This window comes from Perognathus longimembris, chromosome 24 (assembly GCF_023159225.1).
Source record: "Perognathus longimembris pacificus isolate PPM17 chromosome 24, ASM2315922v1, whole genome shotgun sequence".
In the NCBI taxonomy this organism is placed as follows: domain Eukaryota; kingdom Metazoa; phylum Chordata; class Mammalia; order Rodentia; family Heteromyidae; genus Perognathus; species Perognathus longimembris.
Window position 1 is genome coordinate 9,547,781 of NC_063184.1, and position 26,696 is coordinate 9,574,476.

Below are 26,696 nucleotides of genomic sequence, written 5' to 3' on the forward strand. Positions count from 1 at the left end.
CTCACATTTTTGCCTCTTGAGTATGTAGGTACACAAGTGCCAGCTACATTTTGGACTCGGATTTTAGCTTAGCATCAGAGCACTATTTAGTATATATCAGATGAGTGGATCAATATTCTGCACTAAAAAAGAATACTGAAATACAAGTCCGTTCTAATAGACTTAAAGAATTTTTGAGTTTCTTTTAAAATTTTTCTTCTTCTGGGACCAGAACCTGGACATAAACACAGGGTCTCACACTTTTACTCAGAGGCTCAAGCTCTACCCCCACCCCCACCCCCAAGCCCTGTCCCATCCTCTTAACTTCTGGATGTATATTATTGCTGTTGTAGAATCAATGTGATTCTACAGGTAAATCACCCTTTCATACACATAACTACTGACTTAAAGCACTTCATAGGATCTTGAAATCACAAAAAGTAAAAGGACATACTTTTAAAATAGGAACAAAATGCACTTAACTTTCAAGGATTATAATCTAGACTTCAATATGATTCTGAGTTACAAAAACTTAAATTTAACAACATGAACTTTCAAATTACTTCTAGCTTAGAAATACAATCACATATGAACTACATCGTTCAACATTTCAACATGTGGTTTTAATCAGACTTTAAATGTTTAAAGTATATGTTTAAAATGAGTCCAACTATATTATTTTCTTCTCTGTGGATTTAGGATGAGTCCAACTATAGTATCTTCTTTTAGATGGATTTGGGAAGATTTGAAACTCTGCTGTGTTTTCTCAGTATGACTTGAAATTATATTTTTGTTAAGCTATTTCCAGAGTCAAGGGTTGACTTCACATAGTTTTGAATTATATGACCAGCATTATTATAAAAAAAATTGTGTGACAGAAATTAATCCATGGTGTGTAAAAAAAAAGCTTTAAATGTCACTCTCAACCTTGTGGATAGTGTTTATGAATTACCATAATCTCTAATATTAAAATGGCTAAGACTTTATGGTCAGTCATGAATCTGTTTATATCAAGTCTGCAAATTTTTTTTCTTTAAATTGAGTAATTGACCTTCTTTCTGGTCAAGTATGCATTATGTGCTTCTTGCCTCTTACAATAATGATCAGCAAAGTTTAAAGTGAAGGGAAGCACTTCTCAAATACTCTACATTCAAAGCACAACAGACCAATTTCAGAGGACTTGAAGAACTATCAATTCTTTCATCATGTGTGACATGAAGTCACTCTTTCTAATTTATGGTTCATTCTGCTAAATTATGGCCATGAAAAACATCTGTAGAATAAACACTTCATCTCTGAGTGTGATAAAACTGTTCTGAGTTTGAATTTCAATATTTTATTTTACTTTTCTAGTACCTGGGTGAAGGCCTTGTACTTGCTTGCTTATCTGGCACGCTAACACATGACCCACACATCCAGCCAAGCTTTTTGTTGGTTATATGAAAGTAGAGTCTCACAGATGCTTCTTCTGCCCAGCATCACTTCCAGTCAGGACCTCCAGATTCCAGTCTCCTGAGTAGCTGGGATTATAGGCATGAGACACCAGGACCTACCCTGATATTCATATACTAACAGAAGTCAAATATTTTTTACCTCATTATACCAATGACTTTAGTTCGCTGGAAGACGAATAGTACCTGTTCATCTTATTCTTAGATCTTCATCATTTTCAAATCTATCTCTTTGCTCTCCAAAGAATCGAGCTCAATGGCAAAACTCTAATTAAACCTGTAAACTTTTGAGGTCTATATATTAAATGGTCTATCCCAGGAACAATAAAGTCACATAAAAAGTAACACAAGTTGATGTACACTTGCATGGTGATAGGTAGCTCCCAAATCCCACTGACTATAGTCAGATTACATTAATTACTTGTGTTTTCATTGCTCTGGGGAATTGGCATCAGACTGTGTAAGTGAATATTATCCAATATTTGACTTTAAGAAAACTATAATCAACCTTTGTATGTCTAAAGATAATTAAAATAAAAATATAATCAAGAGGAATTGTTTGTTGTTTTTTTTAAGAATAAGAGATAGGTGTGGAGGCAGAGTGGCACATGCTTCTAATCCCAGCTACTACAGACATGAAAATGATGATGATGATGATGATGATGATGAAGAAAAGGAATTATTAGGAAATATCAACCAGGTGTTAAGTGGCTCATGCCTGTAATCCTAGTGACTCAGGTGACTTCTGAGAAATACAGCTCAAAGCCAGCTAGTGCAGACAAAACCAAGAAGAGTCTCTTTTCTAAATATTCAGCAAAATGCCCAACACTAGGCATGTTTCAAGTGGTGGAGTAACAGCTGTGTGGGCAAAAAGGAAAGAGAAAACAGAAAGTGAGATTATCAAATTGTGAGTGAGCCCTGTACCAGCACAAAAGAAAAGAAAAAGGAACCCCTCAAAAGTATTGTTAGTACCTATTCTCCAATTTAAGTAAGAACAATAAAATCAAGAACTCATCTGTAAGGAATGATTGTAATTAAAAGAAAAAAACAAAGAAACATTCTTCCACTTTAAGCCATATTTGTTATTTTACATCACTTACGTAATTAATTGAGTAGTGATTAAATGAAAATTGAACAACATTTTATATTTCACACAGGAAAAAATATACTTTGATACCTACAATATAATGAATTTACTTAGAAATAAGCTGTCTTATTTTATTGTGTTTATTTTCCTTTACAACTTGACAAAACTTTCCATGCCTTGAGTACTATTAACTAATTGTTCCAGTAGAAGAGAAAGGAATATTTTTTTAGAGCCTACAGTCATATTTATGTTACAAACATTTACAAGACTAGTTGTTAAATGTTTATGGAATACCTATGTTCAAATGGGAAAGTTTACATGAAAAATTCTTAAAGATATAAGGAATTACAAAGTATTTACAGAGTTAGAGTTTCACTTTTAAAAATGCGAAAATATATTATTAAGAATACAAAATTATTAAGAATACAAAATGTTTCCACTGGGTAGGTCTAGAAGATAGTTTTATAGGCTGGTCAAATTTCTGCTTTTGCTTTACACATTACTTCTCTTTGCTTTATACATTTTTTTCATTAAGTATATACTACTTTTATATCAGAACACACGGAATTAACAGTTCATTTATAAACTTCATCTTAGACATTTAGAAAAAAATAAGAGGAAAAAAAAAGAATTATCATCTCTGATTATTCCCTGTGTGTAGTCTGGTAATTCAGTATCTCTTCTGTGGATCTTCTTAAAATAAAAATAAAACATAGAAAGTCTGATTTCTATTCCCACCAGGTGATAGCAATTCCAAGCATCCGTGATAAGCTTCTCCTAAATTCTAAACTAAACATGGAACTGCACTGGCACAAATCACGCCCACCTTTAAACCGGAAATCCCTTATCTCGGGTGGAATTCAGAGCTGGCACGTATCCTTTTTATTTTTATTTTCATTTTTTTCTGGTTAAGGAAACACACAATTGGATCTGTGTATCCATAATACGCAGAATTAAAGCAATCTTGCAAAATAACCTTCGAGCTGGTACAAAATGTTCACGGAGACCATTGTTCATTTCACAGGAACGCAGGAGGAAGATGAGGGTGACGACCTCCTGCTGGGGTCGGTGGATGAGTTCTGGTGGTTTCCGCACATGTGGAGTCACATGCAGCCCCACCTTTTCCACAATGAGTCCTCTCTGGTGGAGCAGATGATTCTCAACAAGGAATTTGCACTGGTGAGCACATTTTATCGTGCTATTTTTTTTCAAACTGTGAGCTATTATCTGTAATGATTAATAAAATCAATTCCCTGTGTTATATCCTAAAGAAATAAAAGAGAACAAAATATCACAGTGCACAGCATGTTTTATGGGGACATGTGGATTTTGTGATACTTTATTTCAGATCTGTATGTGTGTGCAATCAAGGGACCAAGACATTTTATGTGTATATGTATATGAGAGCGTGGATGCTGTCCATTAGCTTTTTCATTCATTGCTGGTACTCTATCTACCACTTGAGCCACTACTTTCCTTCCAGCTTTTTGATGGCTAATTGGAGAAAACAATGTCTTAGATTTTTCTATCTGTGCTGGCTTTGAACCTGGATCCTCAGATCTCAGCCTTCTTAGTAGCTATAGTAATGTTATTTTACTGAACAAGTCATTTACATGAAGTTAACATCTCAGAACTTAGTAAAGGATTTTTGTAAGCTTCTACTTTTTCCATTTTACTGGTACAATATAAGGAGCCTCTCAAAATCACTTGTAAGAAGGAATACGTAGATGTATGAGGATAAAATGACCTGGACAATGGCTAGAGACCGAGGCTCTTGCACATCCACACATACTAGCTCATTTAGAAGGTATTCAAACAGACTATTTGGCCTCAGAAAGGCCTGAGAATTTACATTTCCAAAATAGTTCCAGAAAATAATGATTTGGTGGAAAGAATCTCTCTTCCACAACGGGGTTGGAAAACTATAGGCCAATGGCTAAATCTAGACTGTTACTTGTTTTTTAAGAACCCAAAGAAAAGAAAGAGTTCTTTCTAGGACTTTAGATGATTGAAAAACTGGCAAAGAAACAATAGTATTTTACAACATAAAAATTATAAACCAGGGATAGTGGCTCATGCCTCTAATCCTAGCTGCTCATTCTCTAATCCTAGAAGATATTAGAGCATCAGAGTTTGAAGCCAGCCCTGGGAAGGAAGTTTGTGAGAATCTTATCTCCAATTAACCACAGTAAAGCTGGAAATGAAATTATGGCTCAAGTGGTAGAGCACTAGCCTTGAACAAAAAAGCTCAGGGACCATACCCAGGCCCTGCATTCAAGCCCCAGTTCCAGCACAAAATACCATACATATAAAATATACATGATAATATATAATATATTATTATATATTATACTACATATATGTATGTATATATACACACATACGCACACATATGTATGTATGTATGTATGTATGTATGTATGTATGTATAATGTGCCTGAAGCATTTCTATTGGACTTTGGCTGAAAATATTTGCCCTTGCCTCACTCTAGATGTCAATGAAGCCATATACCATTTCAAAATGGATGAAAGAAATCTTTTTCACCAGAATATTACCCAGCTTCTCATTCTCACATCTGTGCATTAGTGGGACATTCAGTCAGTCTCAAAGCATGTGTGAATCTACTCAGTTCCTGGAGATGATCACGAGCATCTACAATCGTCATCATGCATAGCTTCATTTTGCAAATGAATAGTCTTCAAATAAATAGTATGGTACTTTATAAAGTTGGACTTAGTTGTCATGTTAATGAAAGAGTCAAATCTGCACAAAGAATTTGTCAGAGTTAGCCAGGTGCCTGTGGCTACTTAGGAGTCTAAGATCTGAAGACGATGGTTCAAAGCTAGCCTGGGCAGGAAAGTCCAGTCCTCTTATCTCCAATTAACTACCAGAAAAAAAAGTGGCATAGTGGCTCAATTTGTAGAGCACTAGCCTTGACCTGAAGAGCTCAGGGATAGCCCCACAACAGAAAGAAAGAGAGAAAGAGAGAGAGAGAGAAAGAGAAAGAGAAAGGGAGGGAGGGAGGGAGGGAGGGAAGGAGGGAGGGAGGGAGGGAGGGAGGCGGGGAGGGAGGGAGGGAGGCGGGGAGGGAGGGAGGGAGAGAGAGAGAAAGAAAGAAAGAAAGAAAGAAAGAAAGAAAGAAAGAAAGAAAGAAAGAAAGAAAGAAAGAAAGAAAGAAAGAAAGAAAGAGAAAGAAAAAAGTAAGAAAGAAAGAAAGAATGAAAGAAAGAAAGAGAGAGAGAGAGGGAGGGAGGGAGGAAGGAAGGAAGGAAGGAAGGAAGGAAGGAAGGAAGGAAGGAAGGAAGGAAGGAAGGAAGGAAGGAAGGGAGAGAAAAAAGAAAGAGAGAGAGAAAGAGAGAAAGGAAAGAAAAGAAAGAAAGAAGAAGGGAGAGAGGGAGGAAGGAGATGGAGTAGGGAGGGAGGGAGGGAAGGAAGGAAGGCAGGAATGAAAAAAAAAGAGTTCATCAGTGTGTGAGTGACCTAAAAAAAAATAATCCCAGAATAACAAAATTGTGATCTGCAACCAGTGGTTACTTGATCTTAAATCACTTTTTCCATGTACAATAGTGAGAATGGTAGAATTACCTACAGAATTGCTACATAGATACACACAAAGTGCTTCTATCCTTGCCTGGCATGCAGTCAGTCCTCTATGGGTGTTAACTAGACTATTATGTCCTTTCTTAATACAGACAAGTATGCAGATAGACTTGCTCCAAATATATTTTTAAATATGGATTTTTAAAAGAGATCTGTCTTGTTTTAACCTTTAGGGAATGCTCAGCCAATATTTTATTGCTTCACCACTTTGTACAATCAAAGTAACATTCCCTTCTCAAAAGTAAACCTATATTTTTTTTTTTCCAGTTCTGGAGCTTGAACTCGGGGCCTGACCAATGTCCCTGGCTTCTTATTTTTGCTCAAGGCCAGTACTCTGCCACTTGAGCTACAGCGCCACTTCTGGCTATTTTCCTTTTTTTAAAAAAAAAATATTTGTATAATACATACTTTAATATTATATTGGTCCACTTAGTATGCGTATTTTTGAACACACATAAGATTAGGATACAATTATTACAATGAAAGTTGGTGTTTATAAGTTACAGATATTTACTATTTTCCAGAGTACGTTTTTAATTTTAAAATATTTTAAAAGCATTTCAAACATCTGTTCATTTTCTATATATGTGGTTCTGGTGAATCAAATCCAGGGCTTCATGTATATGAGACAAGCACTCTTGCCACAAGGCCATATTCCCAGACCCAAAAGTAAACCTATCTTGAGTAAACTATTATATTTTTGTGTAATTATTTTGAAAATAAAACACAACTATCACTTGGTTTCAACTTCCTCTATTCTACTACCCCAATGAAGCCTGGCTTTTTCAGGCTGGTAGGCTTTATTTCATAATGTCTGATTTCAGCTGCTTATGTAATTTCTTCTTTAAAAACCATGCTGAGAGCTCTGGGAAAGACTCGGATGTAATTGCTTTGTAATGAAATGTTGAAAGCTATTTAGAGTCCATTCAGAGCAATTACATTTGTTTAGTCAGTGTGGATAGAAGCTAGACATAAACCTGTAAACATATTTTGTAAACCAAAAATTATATTATTATAGTCAAACTACTACACCTAATATATACATATAGATAGATATTATATAAGCATATTACAATGATGTGTGTGTGTGTGTGTGTGCGTGTGTATGTACATATTGCAATGACATTGGCCTTTGGCTACTTGGATTTCAGTTCAATAAAACTCAAGATTTTTCGGGCAGTGACACTGACAACCCCACCTTTTCTGTCAGCATAACACCACAATATGTGTGCTGTCCAGAGAGCCAAGAGAGATATTTCTTCCTTATTAAATTATTGTCTTTCCCACATCCAGGCAACACTTTAAAACTCTCAATGGCATCAAGAAAGGACACAGTAGTAGAAAGCATTAAAGGAGATATTGGCAGGCTAAATATTAGTCCCAACTGCTAGTAGCAACTTCAAATAAAGTTGGCAACTTATTTAATGTCTTCATGCCTCACTTTCCTCCCCTGAAATGGTAATGACTCTCTTTTCATTCTACACACTACAAAGTTTTTAGATAATTAATTTACATCAACACATCTGCCAGTCTAATGCAATGGACCAGATAATGCCACTGATCAATTCCAGCTTAAAATTCTGTGATCACTGACAGCACAGACCCACAGATTTGGAATGAGCAACTTGAAAAACTCATCTGGCTGCAGCTGTAGTGATTATGGAATAAGGATTCCAAAGTAAATCAGAATACACAGACAAATAGACACACATATGGACAACAATGAGAAGTGTTTACAAGTCTCATTTCCTTCTGTTCTGGGCTGGCTTCAAACTGTAATCCTCAGATCTTGGCCTCTTGAGTAGCTAGGGTTAAAAGCATTAGTCACTGACAGATAATGATATATTAAAAAAATAATTTGACAACCAATTGATCAGTATAGCCTTATTGTGGAATTTCCTTACAATCTCTCTGGGTACAATTCATTTTCTTTTGCAATGGTTTGTAAAGTCTTGAGAGAGCTGGGCTTCAGTGGTTCATGCCTATAATTCAGGACGCTAAGATTAGAAGATTGAGGTTCAAAGCCAGGAAGACAGGGAAGTTTGTGAGACTTTTAACCTCTCTTTAACCACCAGAAAACTGGAATTGGAGCTGTAGCTCAAGTGGTGGAATGCTAGTCTTGGACAAAGCAGTCAGGAACAGCCTAGGTCCTGAGTTCAAGTTCTAAGACCAGCACTAAAAATAAACAAACAGAAATCTTAAGTAAGACATTGCAAGACTCCTTCATTACCCTTTTGGAATTATTGAAGAATCTATATTGATATAAAGAATTTCCATTATTTATCCATGAATAAACATACCTATACAGATATGCATACAGACATGTGTATATACATATAAAATAAAAATACATATGTATTTTAAGCCCAGTCAATCTATCACTAGTATAGTTATGTTTTTGTGATTATCCCCCAAAGCATGCTGTGTGTATATGTGTGAGGGTCTGTGTGTGTTTATATACTAGGTGTAATTCTAAAGTGTAGTTAACTAAGACATGGTAGATAGTTACATTATACTTCAGTTGGTATAGTACTAGAATAAAGAAAAATATTTTAATTTCTTTTTTAACAAATCATCAGTATTTTCTGTCATGCAATTATATGAACATTTCAGTAAATAGAAACAGCTTTAAAAAATCCAAAACAACAACAAAGGCTAAAGAAACATAGAAACAATGACCAACATGAAAGCAGACAATGAAAAAGTTGCCAGAAAAAAAATCATTCCTGATTTAATCTGCATCTCCATTTCAGTCACTGTGAAAGAAGAATGCCTGTAGCACAACTCAAAATTATTTATATTTATTCCACAATAGACTTCTGAGAAAAGTATTAAAATTGTTTTTTGTTGTTTTAAGTACACATTCACTATATTTTCAAGCCATAGGGTTTTACAGTCCACTGATAATTACAGGCCACAAAATATCCTGAAGGCTAAGGACATTTTGTCTTCAGTGCAAATATTTTCCATAAGCAAGGTATCTTATTGATGGGTAGGTAATTGAACATTTTGGGCATATAGGGAGAGATATTTTAGTTGTTGCAACATGTCTAAAAATCCTGAGAATAGCTCATTGCAAAACTTCTTCTCTACCCTTTATATTGTAGAAAGGCTTTATTAATGAATGTATTTCCATTGCCTAAGCAATAAAAGTATACATAAATATAAATACATAGATATGTGTACATATATTCACATGCATATATGCATACGTGTGTGACTATGTATAGCTTTTAAAAGCTTTATGAATATGTGTAATTAGATACAATATTCATGCAATACAAAATACTGATGTTTAAACTGTTCTTCATCAAACCTTAAAGATTAACTAAAGAAAGTCCTTCAATATTAGACCACAAATCCCATCAGTTATATAGATGTTATATTAAAAGTATATGATGAATTGCAGGCAGGACTTGAGGAATCAAGTATTAGAAAACCAGCTTAACTTGTGTAAGATCCAGAGTTTAAATTCCAGTACTTCTAAAACACAATTTCGATGAGCCAGTAGCTCATGATGATAATTCAAGATATTCAGGTAGCTGAGTTCCATAGAATAACAGTTTGAAGACCACCCAAGGCACAAGAGTCCATGAGATGCCATCTCAAAAATAATCAGCAAAATCCTGGCTTGTAGGAATGGCTCAAGTGGTAGAGTACCAGTCAAATAGGCAAAAATGGGTGGCATTCATATAAAATGCAAAAAAAAAAATCTCAGATTCCTTAAAACTTCACACAATTTTTGAGTATTTTTTTCATCTGTATAGCAAAATGTATACACATGAGGAGCAACTCCCAGTTTCTCCTAATCCCTTAGATACTAGGAAATAACTAATAAACATTTTGTTGTTGTTTGGACATTTGATTTATAGTTATATAGTAGACAATTTTTTATGACTGGGTTTCTTTTTACTTGCTACATTGTTTTCAAGGCTCATAAACTGTGTAGCATGTAGTATTCCATTCCATTTTACTGATGAATGCTACTCTATCTTATAGCTATACCGCATTTTATTTATCCACTCAACAGTTAATAGGCATTGGTTAGTTTCCACATTTGAGCAGTTATAATGCCTCTGTGAACATTCATGCACAAGTATTTGTATGTACATAGGTTTTCATTTCTCTGTGGTATCAACCCAAGAGTGGAATTGCTTGATCATACAGGAAGTTTAGGTTTAATATTTTGAACAGCTGTCACTATTTTCCAGTGTGCCTGCAACATTTTACATTATCCCCAGCAACACAGGGAAGCTCCATGCACCACACATTCTCAACAATTCTTGTTGTGTTTGCAGGTTTTTTATTTAAATTTATTGTAGCCATTCCAATAGGTGTGAACTGTTTCTCTATTTTTAATATACTTTGGCCATTCTTGAACCTTAAATTTCCAAATTATTTTAAGATCATCTAACCAATTTCTGAATAACCATGACAATGACAATATTTTACCTGCAGATGAAATTAGAAAATGAGAGAAGATGTAACAAACTGTACAAGAAATATACCCCACTGCCTTATGTATGAAACTGTAACCCCTCTGTACATCACTTTGATAATAAATAATTATTCAAAAAAATAAAAAATAGAGAAGACATGAAATAAAATTCCAAAGAGGAAGGAAAAAAAAGCAAATATTACAATGACAACAGTATTTAATCTTCTGAAACATGAACATAGACCATTTCCAGTAACTTAAATCTTTCTTCATCTTTAAAGTATTTTTTTTCATTTTCAGAATCTATGTTTCACATTCCTTTCATTATATGGAATAGCTCGCCTCTCCCTAACCTAGGTTGGATTGAACCCAGAGACTTGTGCATGCTGAGCATGTACCATTCCACCAAGCTATACTTCCAAATGTCTCCCCTGAAGTGTGCCCTTCCTGAGGTGCTCCTCAGAGCAAGCACAGTATGTAGGGCAGACAATGGCTTTAGAAGTGCTCCCTTCATGCCTGACTGTAAGTTGCCTGTCTCTGATACAAAAGTTAACAGGGTCTGAGCCCCTACTAATCACCAGTTGTCTACATTACTACTTTGGATGTCATAGGGGCAGATTGCACATGGTGTGGCCTAATAAAATGTGGCCCTCTGTACAGAAATCAGCTTTCTGCTTCGTGGATAGGCTCCTTTTGTTCTTAGGAGAGCTTGTTTTGACTGCTTTGTTCTCGGGTTTAGTATAGCAAATTTTTGTTTAGTGTATGGATAGCTTAGTAATCGACGAAAAATTTTAAAAATCAAATAGTGCACTCATGCTCAATTACTTGTCTTCAAAATTTCTGTTGGCATTGAGAGTGCCTCTGGGTTTGAATTTCTCTACACTGTCCCCTGCCAACTTCATCCTCCCCAAGTTGGAAAGAATTTTGTGATCTCTTTTCCTAAGACCTGCTTCATTTTGGACAAAATCTCTGCTCCCCAGGGGAGCAGAAGGGGCCACAACGATATGTTTCAATCAGTGGAACACTTGTGAGCATGCGGTGAGTCCTGGGTTAGTGGATTCGCCCCTGATCTTCTCTGCTTCTTCTCCGGGTTTAGACCCACCTCTCTCCACCTGGGATGCTTGAGTACAACTTAGAGCCCTGGTATTCTTAGTGGGACGCTCCTGGGCCACAGCTGCTGTCCTACTCGTTTTAGATGAAAGAGCAGAACTCTGAATTTCTGAAATTCCCTTGACTAGATGAAGTTCTGAACTCTGACTTGGGGGCAGTAGAATGTGGGGGCTTCCATCCCCATTCGGGGTTCCAGAAAGGGAACTACGAAGACAAGGATCCGGGGTACTTGGCTGCATGCACCTTACTCTGATACACTAAATGATGACAGGAGAAGAAGGAACTAGTGCAGCCCGCTATTCTTTATCAACCTTGGGATTTTTGGTTGTTTTTAATATTGGTTTCATTTGCTCTCAGTCCTTTATTCATTTTCCAGAAAATGTAGTATGGCTTTGTTGTCGTAGTCGTTGTTGGTGGCTGTTTTTTTTTTGGGGGGGGGGACGAATGTGTGCACGTTCTGGAACTTTCAACTAGGGCCTGGGAGCTGTCCCTTAGCTATTTTGCTCAAGCCTAGTGCTCTACCACTTGAACCTCTGCTCCACTTTCTGCTGGTTAATTGGAGATAAGAGTCTCAGGGACTTTCCTATCCAAGCTGACTGAACCACTATCCGCAGATCTCAGGCTCCTGAGTAGCTAGGATTAGAAGTGTGAGACACGGCACCCGGTTCTTAAGTAGTACTCTATTTGAATATCTTTTACTAGTTTTGGGTGATTCACTTGTGGGGCCCCATGACTATTGCAGAAGTTTCAAATAGTCCTTGTTGGTCTTGCCTAATTTTTGAAAATCGGTACCTCTGTGGTTGTCATTTCCATTCTTTGCCTTCTCGAGCCCATTCTCAAAGGGAAACTATTTAATGACCATCTTAAAAAGCAATTCAGATCATGTGACTTCTACACTACCTTAAAGCAGTCCACAATGCCCTACTCATTTGAGACCTTGTTCATGCATTGTAAGGAAAGGCTCTTCTCATATTTTTAATGATTTTTCTCTTGGAAAACTTCAGTATATTTTCATATACACTTCCAATCCTTGAACAATCTCCATTGCTGCCATAATTGTGTTGAGCACTTACCTCTGGTTTGGTTGCTCTGACTTTGAATCCAACATTCGTCTGTTCTTCCTACAAGATTTTAATGGACTGCCTCTTCCTAGATTCTACAGTTTTTGAAAATACTAGAGTATTTTCTTACTTGTCATTTCCTACACCATATGTTACACTCCTAAGACAAAACTATGGAAGTCTGGATTCAAAAATACTTTCAGTGTCACAATATTGTGTCCATTCAAAAGTTAATAACATTGCTACTACTAAAAGGATTTGAGGTAAGGGTAGCTTTCTTCTCTTTCCTATGAGAAGTAAATTATACTCACCTTTCCCATTTTTGATTTAATTTTTTGTTTGTTCCTCATGGTAGAGATGACTTTATTTAAATTCTTACAACATTTAAACAATTTTAAGATTTAAATATTGATTTATATATTTGAGAATGCTTTCTACTTCTTTAATTTTGTATATCACAGTTGTCATTCTTTTTATTTAAGCCCTGTGATATAAATGCATCTAGAACTTCTATCATTTCCATCAATGTACTAAATTTCCAAGGTTATGTAGTCACCTTGAAACTCACAGTGGTTTTGGAAATGTCTTGCTTATTAAATCTATTATGTCTATTTTTGTAACTGTATTTTTAAAACATAAAACAAGCAGGGTAGGCCAAAAAATATATTTAAGTTTGAAAAAGAAATCACTAAATGATGAAATCAAATACTAATGGCTTTTCCCTGGATGACAGAGCAGTGAAATTTGCTAAGTGGCTAGAAAATGGACTATGTGCATGATCTTGAATATAGTTAATTCTATTTATTGGAAACCTATGATGAGTAAAATGGTCTTTGGGTGGAGGAAAATAATAGAATCACAATGGGAAGATTTCACAACAGCAGCCAGTAAACTTGAAGTTCTTTTGCATAAGCAGGAAATGATTTTGTTACTGCATATAGACTACTTATTTACAGATGGCATTTTATGATAGGTCATAAGAAGTATTTTTACATGCCCACATGATCAGGAGATAGTTCATTGTTGTCTGTTAATTTTGCTACTTATACTTACCTATGCATATATTTATCATTATATATATATCCATGTTTTTATAACTATTAGTTGATTAAAACAATAGTTCCATTTGGAATAACTATATATGTATACAATGGATTTTGAGCAGACTCACCCCTCCACTTTCAAACCTCATCTCCTCTCCTCAGTTCCCAAACCAATTTCAATAGGTCCTTTTTTCTTTTCCACAGCCACTCTATGTGTTTAGCTCAGCTGTGTCACAATCTCGTCCACACTATATCCACCTCAGATAGGAATTTGTGGTTTAAAAATCATTGCTTTGTGATCCAGAAATCCCTGGATTCATGTCCCCTGGTACACTTCAGTCACTACTACTACCTGGGTACAAGCAGTTTACATGCAACTTGATCATGTTGGCCAGACCTGCAATCTGAGCACTGTTGGTTGAGGAGGAGGTGCTTTACTTGAGATGGTTCTCTAAACAATTGGATTGTTCTTACCTGGTAGAATGTTTTCTCCAGTTTTGACCCTTCTGAGACTTTCTTTCCTTGCTGAATTACTACCATAATCTTTCTGTTTGACCATTGTATCAAATCCTCTCTACTCTGCCATCTTTCTCCTCCTCTCTTTGCAATATTTCAAATAATATATTATTCAAAGGTTGTTCACAGCCAACTGCTAATAGCTCATGCCTGTAATCCTTGCAATTCAGGAGGGTGAGATATGAGGATCAAGGCTTGAAATCAGCCCAGTAGAAAAATCCATGAGTCTCTTATCCCAACTAAATATCAAAAAGTTGTAAGTAGAGGTGTGGCTCAAGTAGCAGAGTGCCAGCCTTGAGCAAAAAAAGTCAATCAAGAGGACTAGGCCCTTAATTCAAGGTCTAGTTTCACACACACACACACACACACACACACACACACACACACAGTGTATTCACAGACGCAACCCATCCATTACCATGTTATAATAATTTTATGACATTGTCACAACCATTTTCACTTGTATATTTTCTTGTAAATGTTTTTATATTTTATCCTACATAGTTAAGGCAAGATGCCTATAGACTTAGCCATTTATTTATACTATATCAATGTCAATTTTGTACTATCATAAATGAGTTATATATTAAAAAGCTTTAGCATTGGGGTTATTTTAGTGAACACCTTGACCAAAAAGATAACTTACTACTTTTAAATTTGTAAATGTCTACTAAGTATCATATTATATTTTCATTACAACTGAAAATGTTATCATTTGAACTAAATTGAGAGAAGCAGATGCTATTATATGAAACTTAGAATACCAATATGAAAGATGGAAGTATGTACATGGCAGAGTGATTGTTGTATTAAAGAGGAACTATTTGTATTTCTTGTTACCTAAGATAATATATAAGAAATATAGTGTTGTTCAGTATAGTTCTCAGCTAACTTGTTCAGAAGTGTTCAAGGTTCTCATCAGTCCCTATTCTTACCACACCAACAACATGAAGCATAGCATAAACTTTTTGCCTGAAGATTAGTAGTAAATAGTGTTTCACCAGCTATTAATATTCATGCTGCTTAGCAAAAGATTTAGAGAAAAATAGCTTTTCTTATCATGTGACATATCATGGTAAGGCCTTGACATGTTGATCTGATATTGGCAGGCAGGTGAGAGAATTTTCTGGAGACGGAAAATCTATATAATACATATCTATCTATTTGATTTTCCCAGCAGACCCACACCCATCCCCCAATTCTTATTTTAGCTGCAGCATCATTTTTCCTGTCAAGTAGCTATTTTATCTCTGAGCATGTTTAACCTCAAGGGAATAAATGTCACCTACAAAATTCACTTCATATTGGCCAGCACTAATTGAAGGAAATGAACTGTTTAGATCACCCGAGCTGCATTAGTGGGAATATCCTGCATCTGTCTATATTATTTCTGGTAAATAAAAGCTTGGCAAATCATTTGTTTTGCATTGGCAACCTCTCTCTATGTTTTTATGCCCTTTTTTTAGTTTCAGTAGAATTAGAATGGTACCCAGAATCCTACATGGATTTGACTGGCCTTCTACGTTGAATATTCAGTATATTATCAAATACTGTTGGCCACAACCTTTAAACAGCCACTAAACTTCCACTTAGACTCCTTCTTCTTTGCTTTCAATAGCTCTCAACACAGAAGCAGAAAAGAATTCTAAATGGTACACCAGGTCACATCATCTATCTGCTTAGAACTTTCTAGTAGTTTTTATGTCAGAATAAATATCAGTGTTTGTCAATTATATTTAGGAGCCTAAAACATTTACAGTTCTTCAATTTTTTGTTGAACTTAAGGCTCAAACTCAGGGCCTGGTGCTCTCTCTGAGGTCTTTTGCCCCACAGCTCCACTTCCAGTTTTCTGGTGGTTAACCAGTGATAAAAATCTCATGGAGTGGACCAAGAATATGGCCTGCGGTAGAGTACTTGCCTCGTATACATGAAGCCCTGGGTTCAATTCCACAGCACCACAAAGGCCAGAAGTGGCACTGTGGCTCAAGTGGTAGAGTGCTAGCCTTGAACAAAAAAGAAGCCAGGGACAGTGCTCAGGCCCTGAGTTCAAGCTCCAGGATTGGAAAAAAATAAAAAGGAAAGAAAGAAAGAAAAAAGTCTCACGGACTTTCCTGCCCTGGCTGGCTTTGAACTACAATCCTCAGATCTCAGCCTCCTGAGTAGATGGGATTACAAGCATAACCCACCAGCACCCATTCAGTCCTTCTTTCTTATAATGATGCTATATATTCTTTAGCTTCTAGAAAAGGTAAATGTGAATGATTATCCATACAGGTCCTAATAACTTTCAACGCCTTTTGTATCATCTTTGACTCTTGATATCATCCCTTGCTACTTTATCATTCTTCTAATTACTCCAACAGCAGTAGAAACTTTGCTTTTCCTCAGAACTGCCTGCCATCGTTTTAAGTCATAATGACATATGGTATACATCTTTCTGCCAGAAATGATCTTTCTTGATTTCAATCCTCACAATTTCAGAACTTCAGAACTTGGCTCACAATTTTACTCTCTCTCTGCGTCACTTTTTGGAATATTTAATATTATTACTACCCATGCCTTCTCTTTGTTTTCCTACCTCTGTTTTATTTTTCGCCACAAGTCTTACCATTCTTAAATGTTATATAATTAGCTTACTTATTTTCTCTGATTTTTGTTCCAGCAAAATATAAAGTATGTGATGGGAAAGAATTTTGTCCACTCTTCTTCACTGTTGAACCCTCAATTCCTTGATGGCTTCTGATACTTTCTGTCTAGGTCCATAATAAATACATGCCTGGTGAAGGAAAATAATGAGCAAGAATATATTAAATATGTTGTTAATGTAGATAGTTTAATGAAAGTGATCTATGTGCCAAATTTACTAAAGTGGCACATTTCATTCATTCTGAATGATGATTTACTTAGTTTTTTCTTTCTGTTAGTTCCCCATAAAACAGTAAAGCAGACACTCGGCAGGATCAAGAGTGCTAAAGGATGTGTCTCAGTTGCCCAAAATAGCTCTCTTAGGATCAGAAAGTTCAGTGTTGCAGAAGCCTTGCCCTTACTGTGCTATATCTTTTTTCAAAGAAAAATCCATTTGTAGCATGGAGTCCTCCAGAGATTTGTCACCATTTACCAGGCTTCCCTCCAAAAAGTGTCAAGACTGACCAAACCAGTTTTCAGGGTCATTTAGTCATTGTTTTTTCACTTATAAAACAGATGACAATTTCATTCCCTCTCCTCCCCCAAAAAAACTCACTGGAAACATCAATGATGCTAAGATCATTTTTAAAGTTGACAAAAATCTGATCTCAAGTCCTTATTAAAAGGAAAAGCAGAAAGATCTAATCTCATTAGCACCCCCATCATCCCCCTGAAGCTGCATATTTAGGAGAACAAAAATTTATACTCTAAGTTCAACAGGGTATTACTTCAGGTAGAATCTCCTTACTAAAATTACACACGTTTATACAGCCATTTTTTCCCTTTGCATATCTTAAAACCACTGCAATTTACTTATTTAATAATATGATGGTTATTATTTCCCTTTAAGAATATTTATTAATTTATAAGAATGTATAGGGTAGAAAATCATCCCAGTTATATAAATGGCTGATTTTATAAGCCCTATGGTATGCACAGATAGTTACAATAATGTAGACAATCCAGCTATATGGCTGTTCTCCTTTGTAGAGACACTTCCATTCATTCTTCACATTCTTCTCTGAACCAAGACCCTCTCATTCATGCTCTTATTATCTTTTCCTCTGGCTCTGTATGATGTGTTAAGTCTTCTGAAAATATCTATCAGTGTCTGATCATACATTAAAACTGCTTATACTCCCCTTCTTTTTCCTACCATTGTTTGTGAGGCCTGCAGCTCTTTTTCTGATCTGTTAGGATGGTTATCTTTGCTAAGGAGTGCTGACATGAAAAGCATCATCAAGGTTCTAAGTCATCCTTGCATTCCTTTGGAGCAGTTACCTTTTGAGAGAAGCCGCCATCCTTTATTACATTGCTTACATTATGAGGTTGCACCACAGTGTTCCTGGGTTCTATAAGAGATTTTCTTTTCTTTCTAGCGGCTACTTGTAGCCTGTCATTTGCCAGTAGGTCAGATATGAAGAAAATGTCTAAAGGAGATTTAATTAAAAACAATTTACAACGAAAGTGTTGGTAGGATGTAGGGAAAGTCACTAATATTCAGTGATTACTCACACTCAAAGGATGGACTTGTGAAATTCTAAGGCTTGAAGAGGCAATGAAAAATAAGAGTTTAGATGGACACAGAGGGTTGGGTATTTTGGGGGGGTGTATGTTTTGATGGAAGTTTTAACCTTTGAAGGAGTCAAGTAGCATAAGATGTCTGTATGGAAAGGAACTAAAAAAATAAATAACCCAAGGTCAACAGTTTTCCCTCTGACGCTTTACCAAGATTATTCCAACACAATTGGAAGTGAGAAAGGCATGAAACTGCTAGAGCTAGTCTATACCTTCTGAGAGTTAGAAGTGCTATCTATTGACAATAGTCCACTATTTATTGATTTTTACCCTACTGTCCTAAATATATCCAGACTCTGCCTCCAGCACAACTAGGTCATAAGTATTTTGAGCTCTTCCTGGATTAGAAATACCCTCTATGACAGGTAAAACTGGCTCAATAATCAGTATGACTAATCTGAGTTATAGACTCATTGCTACACATTGACCCAAATTTTCTGTTCTATTGCCAGTAGAAATGATGAAATTTTCAATGAATGGATGTTTTCAATCAAGAGTGAGAGATCAATTGGCAGACTTCAACAAGTTAAAAGAGGAGATGACAAACAGATAGTGTGTGTGTGTGTGTGTGTGTGTGTATGCATGCATGTGCTAGTGTAATTTTATCTCTCTGTCTCAATCCTTAGTCTCTGTCCATGGTAAGAGTTGTAGTTTTTGTGATTGCATTTCTACTAAGTGTCATTCTTCCTATAATGATCTGCATGTCTTTAAAAAAATGACCACTTAAATGAAGCTTATAATTTCATATACACCATTTATTACACATTATAAATATAACCTCATTTATATCCCTATTTATTGAAATCCCTGATATTATCTGCTTCAGTATACAATTAAAGAAAAGTTAAGCAAACCTTTCTGGGCTGTGGAACAAATAAGTGGTTAACCCAGAGATCAAAGCCAGCCTCTTGAGTCAAGTTTTAGAATCCTCTGTGAAATAAATATTTTATTATGGAACTATTGTATTTCATGTAGTGTGGTACACTTCAATAATTATATTATGAAAAGCTAAATAAATTCTATATAGATAAAGGTCCTAGGTCAGGCTGGCAATGGTACTGAAAGTGTAATGTAATTCATTTAAGAATATCCAAGTACAAACTGATCTGGCTGAATTAAGTACGGTGTGAGAGGATAATAATAATAATAAGAGAATGTGTAAAGGAGACCGTGGTTGAGATCTCAATTAAATAGTATTTTAATCTGATCACAAGGAACCACTGGGTGGGTTTATTCTGGGGGAATCATATGATTATGTTTGTGTTGTTATAATTATGAAAGAATGAAAACTCAAGCCCAGGTACTCACACTTGTCCTACCAATGCTTTACCACTGACCTATATCAGCCGATATATTGTTATTTTTCAAAAGACTCTGATGGAATAAATTAACTATTTAAAAATTATCTTCATAGATTGGGCCAGGACAATAACTTTGAGCATTTATACTCAAGGATAGCACTTTGCCATTTTAACCCACAGCTCCAATTTTTTGCTTTTTGGTGGTTACTTAGAGATAAGAGCCTTAGAAACTTTCCTGTGTGGGCTAGATTCATACTATGCTCCTCACATCTCAGTAGCTGTGATTACAGGCATGAGCCACAAGCTCCTGGACTGGATATTTTTATGTTGTTGTTATAGTACTGAGATTAAACTCAGGGCTTCAAATTCTTTCTTTAAATTTTCACTTATGGCTCATGCTCAAACACTTGAGCCACACCCCCAAGTCTTCAGTGCACATTTAAGTGCATGCCTGTACATCATTTGTTTTACGTTTGGATTAGGAAAATGTGGTACATATACACAATGGAAATCTATGCCTCTATCAGGCATAGAATGGGGCATATTGCCCCATTCATAAGAAAATGGAAGGACTTGGAAAAAATTATACTAAGTGAAGTGAGCCATACCCAAAGAAACATGGGACTCTATGGTCTCCCTCATAGGGAATAATTAGTACATGTTTAGGCAAGTCACAGCAGAAGATCACATTAGCTATGCCCTTATGAACACATAAGATGATGCTAAGTGAAATGAACTCCATGTTATGGAAACAAGTGTTCTATCATTGTTGTAATTATTTTCAACATGCCATGTGAAACCGTACCTTTTTTTTTGTTGTTGTTGTTGTTTCTCTTGTATTCCCTTCCTGTGGTTGTACCCTTACTATCACTGTATCTCATCTGAGTATCCTGGATACTGTATATACATGTATTAGAACTAGGGATGGGAAAGGGAATATCAAAATTGAGAGACAAAGACAAACCATTCCAAAAGCAATACTTACAAAACCACTTGGTATAAACCAACTTTACAACTCATGGAGGGGAGAGGGGAAGGGGGAGGGGATGGCGGGGGAAAAATGAGGGAGAAGGTAACAAGTTGAACAAGAAATGTTGGGGCTGGGGATATGGCCTAGTGGCAAGAGAGCTTGCCTCGTATACATGAGGCCCTGGGTTCGATTCCCCAGCACCACATATACAGAAAACGGCCAGAAGTGGCGCTGTGGCTCAAGTGGCAGAGTGCTAGCCTTGAGCAAAAAGAAGCCAGGGACAGTGCTCAGGCCCTGAGTCCAAGGCCCAGGACTGGCCAAAAAAAAAAAAAAAGAAAAGAAATGTACTCACTGCCTTATATATGAAACTATAACCCCTATGTACTTTACTTTGACAATAAGAAAAAAATGGACTATTAAGCTAAACAAAAAAAATAAAATTATAACGTGGTATAAGATTACTTTAATTCTAAATTTTACTTATTGACTATTATTTAGAAAACAGGAGAAAAGTTCATTTATAGAACCACCAGGATTTTGTCTGGGCATCTAGGCTCCACTCGGGTAGTATTGGATATGAGAAAAGTTCATCAACACAACATCAATGGTCAAAAAATTGTTCACACTACTTTATCATTGAAACAATCCAGTTTAAGCACACATGGAATATTCTAGTGTGTGTGTGTGTGTGTGTGTGTGTGTGTGTGTGTGTGTGTGTTTTCTTCTTGGTTTGTTTTTTTTTTTTTTTGCCTTTTTTTCTGAACTTGAACTCAAGACTGTACATTGTCCTTTTGGTTTTGCACTCAAGGCTGGCACTCTAACACTTGAGCCAAACCTTCACCCCTGGCTTTTTGGTTGTTCATTGGAGGTAAGAAGCTTACAGGCTTTTCTGCCAAGGCTGGCTTCAATTGGGATCTTCACATCTCAGTCTCCTGAATCAGCTCACTATGAGTGGTAGGAATATACCTGATATCCATGCCTATCAAATGTCTTTTAGATATAACTTGCTGTGTTGAATTAAATGTATGTGATTATTGTTATTATGCCATGGAAGATTAAAGTACAGGCCTCTCAATAGAAATTTCTTATTTTAACTTCAGTAGTTAATGTTAGAAATGGTTTGTAATCTACATTCATATTTATGTCAAGGACATCATTTATTCCACTAGCAAAATGTCCACAAGTTAAAATAATAGGTTTTTAATCAAAGGCTCTTAAGCTACTACTGAATAAAAATTATGATCCTTTTATCTAATTGAGTATACAATTGTCTCCCAATTGCAAATATTATGAGGAAATAGCCATGATATATGCAGTGTATTGCTAGCAAAGCACTTGACTTAAGTCATGGACTCAAGTAATTATTTCAGGTATAGTTGAACATAATTGTTTTGATGCATGTTTGATATTTATAATTAATACTATAGTCTCCTATTTAGTTACTGGCACTGGTGGTTCATGCTTGTAATCCTAGCTGTGAAGATGCTGACATCTAAGGATTGAGATTTAAAGACAGCACGGCCAGGGAAACGTCCATGAGACTCTTTTCTCCAATTATTCACCAAAAGGCCAGAAGAGGATGTATAGCTCATTTTGTAGAGTGCCAGTCTTGAGCAGAAAAGCCAAGAGAGAACTCAAAGCCCTGAATTCAAGAGCCACTACTGGCACCCACACAAAAAAAACAAAGAGTGGAAAAATAACTCAAGTGTTAGAAGGCTATCCTTATGCAAAGAAGCAAAGCGACAGTGCCCCAGCACTGACCTTAAACCCTGATAATGCCTCACGCTTGTGCACACACACACACACACACACATTCTTATTTAATGCTTTTGAGAACTCCAGAAGAGCTGACAGAGCAGACTATATAGGTTACACGCAAGTGTGTGTAAACTTGGCAGTTCACAGGAAAGTGATTCGCTATAGGAATACAAGTGCTAAGCTTCCCTGCCCCCTAAGCTGGAGCTCAAAATCCAGAGTCCTGTTCTACTGCTTTGCTATGGGCAGCAAGTACTACTTACAAGAACCTGTTTTGTGTGTGTGTGTGTGTGTGTGTGTGTGTGTGTACATGTGTTTGTGTGTATCTGGTCCTGGGCCTTGGGTTGTGTTGTCCATTGGCCTGGGCGCTGTCCCTGAGCTTTTCTACTCAAGATTAACACTCTAAAACTTGAGCAACAGCACCAATTGAAATTTTTACATATATATATTTTTATTATCAAACTGAATTACAGAGAGGTTACAGTTTCATACATTAGGCATTGGATACATTCCTTGTACTGTTTGTTACCTCATCCCTCATTTGCCCCTCCCCCCTCCCCTTTCCCTCCCCCCCCCATGAATTGTTCAGTTCCTTTACATCAAACAGTTTTGCAAGTATTGCTTTTGTAGTTGTTTGTCTGTTTTTACCCTGTGTCTCTCGATTTTGGTATTCGCTTCCAATTTCCTAGTTCTAATACCAGTATACCCGGTTTCCAATATACTCAGAAAAGATACAAAGAAAGTGTAGGTACAACCATGGGAAGGTGATACAAGAAGATCATCAACAATAGAGGCTACAGTTACATATGGCACGTTGAAAGTAGTTACAACTGTGATATAACAATCGTTTCCATAACATGGAATATATTTCGCTTACCATTATCTTATGTGTTCATAAGGGTATAGCTATTAGGCTCTTATGATCCTCTGCTGTGACTTGGCTAAACCTGTGCTAATTATTCCTTATAAGGGAGACCATAGAGTCCATGTTTCTTTGGGTCTGGCTCACTTCACTTAGTATAATTTTTTCCAAGTCCTTCCATTTCCTTACAAATCGGGCAATGTCATTCTTTCTGATAGAGGCATAAAATTTCATTGTGTATATGTACCACACTTTCCTGATCCATTCTTCTACTGAGGGGCATCTGGGTTGGTTCCAGATTCTAGCTATGACAAATTGAGCTACAATGAACATTGTTGTGCTTGTGGTTTTAGTGTGATTATGTTTGTGGTCTTTTAGATAGATACCCAAAAGTGGGGCTGCTGGGTCATAGGGGAGTTCTATGTTTAGACTTCTGAGGAATCTCCATACCGCTTGCCATAGTGGCTGAACCAGTTTACGTTCCCATCAACAATGAAGTAGGGTTCCCTTTTGGCCACATCCCCTCCAACAGTTGTTATTGTTAGTATTCTTGATATAGGACATGGGTGAGATGGAATCTCAATGTTGTTTTGATTTGCATTTCTTTTATGGCCAATGATGCAAAGCAATTTTTCATATGTCTTTTGGCCATTCTCATTTCCTCATCAGAGAAGTCTCTTTTTAAGTCTCTAGCCCACTTGATGAGGGGGCTATTGGTTCTTTGCAGTTTTGTTTTGGAGGAAGGTAATTTTTTTAATTCTGCATATATTTTAGATATGAGGCCTTTTTCGGTTGAATGTCCAGTAACGATCTTCTCCCAATCTGTGGGCTTTCTGTTTATCTTGCGAGCTATGTCCTTTGCCGTGCAGAAGCTCTGCAGCTTGATGCAGTCACATTTGTCTAACTTTTATTTGATTTGTAGCCTTTCTGGGTCTTTGTTAAGAAAGTTCCATCCTGTGCCAAGGAGCGCAAGTGTTTCTCCTACTCCTTCCTTTAGTGTTTTCAGGGTGTCTGTTTTGATTTATAGGTCTTTGATCCATTTGGAATTGATTTTGTTGCATGGTGATATATAAGGATCTAGTTTTAGTTTGTTGCATGTGTTGAACCAGCTTTGCCAGCACCATTTGTTAAAGAGGCTATCTTCCAGACAAATGTTTTAGCTCCTTTATCAAAGATTAAGTAGGCATAGTTCTGTGGGTTCATTTCTGGGTCTTCAATTCTATTCCATTGGTCTTCAGGCCTGTTCCGGTGCCAATACCAAGCTGTTTTTACTACTATAGCTTTATAATACAGCTTGAAGTTGGGTATTGTAATTCCTCCAGCACCATTCTTTCTGCTTAGGATTGTTTTTGCTATTCTAGGTCTTTTATTGTTCCATATGAATTTCTGGATTGCTTCCTCTATTTCATTAAAAAATGGTGTTGGATATTAATGGGTATTGCATTGAATTTGTAGATAGCCTTTGGCAATATTGCCATTTTGATTATATTAATCCTCCCCATCCAGGAGCATGGAAGAATTTTCCATTTCCTTAGTTCTGCCTTAATTTCATTTTTCATGTTTTTAAAGTTCTCATCGTAGAGGACTTTCACTTCTTTGGTTAAAGTTATTCCTAGGTACTTTATGTTTTTTGAGGCTATTGCAAAAGGAGTTGTTTTCCTGATTTCAGCCTCAGTCTTTGGGTCATTAGCATAGAGAAAGGCCATTGGTTTTTGAGGGTTTATTTTATATCCTGCAACTTTGCCAAAGTTTTGGATCAGCTCTAGTAGCTTGAGGGTAGAGTCTATGGGGTTCTTTAGGTATAGGATCATGTCATCTGCAAAGAGAGAAAGTTTAACTACATCTTTTCCTATTTGGATCCCCTTTACATTTTCTTCTTGCCTAATTGCTCTGGCTAGGAATTCTAGTACTATGTTGAAGAGCAGGGGAGAGATTGGACATCCCTGCCTTGTTCCTGATTTTAAAGGGAATGGCTTTAGTTTTTCACCATTTAGAAATATGCTTGCTGTTGGTTTGTCATAAACTGCCTTGATTTTATTCAAAAATGTTCCCTGAAATCCCAATTTTTCCAGGGCTTTTAGCATAAATTGGTGATGGATTTTATCAAACGCTTTCTCTGCATCAAGTGATATAACCATCTAGTTCTTTAGCTTGCTCCAGTTGATGTGGTGAATTGCATTAATTGACCTACGTGTATTGAACCATCTTTGCATCCCTGGGATGAAACCAGTTTGATAGTGGTGTATGATTTTTTTGATGACCTGTTGAAGTCATTGGCCAGAATTTTGTTGAGAATTTTTGAGTCTGTGTTCATCAGGGAAATCGGTCTATAGTCCTCTTTCCGTGATGAGTCCCTGCCTGGTTTTGGGATGAGGGTTATACTGGCTTTATAGAGAGTGTCTGGTAGTGAACGTTCTCTTTCAATTTCATTGAAGAGTTTGAGAAATATTGGTGTGAGTTCTGTTTTGAAGGCCTTGTAGAATTCTGCAGTGAATCCGTCTGGACCTGGGCTTTTCATGGATGGGAGATCATTTATTGCCATTTCTATTTCAATACTGGATATGGGTCTGATTAGAAGGTTTACATCTTCATGGTTGAGTTTGGGGATGTGAATTTTTTCTAGAAAATCATCCATTTCTTCCAAGTTCTAAATTTGTTGGCATAAAGGTTTGCAAAATAGTCCCTTATTATTTTCTAAATTTCGGTTATTTCTGTGGTGATGTTACCTAATTCATCTCTTATCTTGTTTATTTGAGTGTGCTGCCTTCATTTTTTGGTCAGGTTTGCTAGGGGTCTGTCTATCTTGTTGATTTTATCAAAGAACTGACCCTGTTTTGTTGATTCTTTCGATGGTTTTTTTTCGTCTCTAATTGATTTAATTCTGATTTGATTTTAATTATTTGCTTCAGTCTATTGACTTGGGGCTTGGCTTGTTGCACTCTTTCAAGTAAATTAAGGTGCTTCGTTAAATGACTGAGTTGCTCTTTCTCCAGTTTGTTGCTGTATGCATTCAGAGATATAAATTTTCCTCTGAGTACTACCTTTGCTGTGTCCCAAAGGAGCTGCTACTTTGTGTCCTCAACTTGGTTGAGTTCCATAAACATTTGAATTTCCATTCTAATTTCTTCAATGACCCACTGATGGTTCAGCAGTATGTTGCTTAGTCTCCATGTACTGTAGAATTTTCTGTGGTGGCTGTTTGAGTTGAGCTCTAATTTTGTTCCATTGTGGTCTAAGAGAATGCAGGGAATGGTTTTGA

The 26,696-nt window shown here is 36.4% G+C and overlaps 1 protein-coding gene across 1 annotated transcript in view; it reads left to right on the plus strand.

Moving 5' to 3' along the window:
* LOC125341460 (bifunctional heparan sulfate N-deacetylase/N-sulfotransferase 4) overlaps window positions 1–26,696 on the plus strand; it is a 230,635-nt gene that overhangs the window by 102,933 nt on the left and 101,006 nt on the right. The window contains exon 3 of the mRNA XM_048333514.1: window positions 3,542–3,696. Coding sequence (XP_048189471.1) covers window positions 3,542–3,696 — 155 coding nt within the window. The remainder of the gene's footprint in view (window positions 1–3,541; window positions 3,697–26,696) is intronic.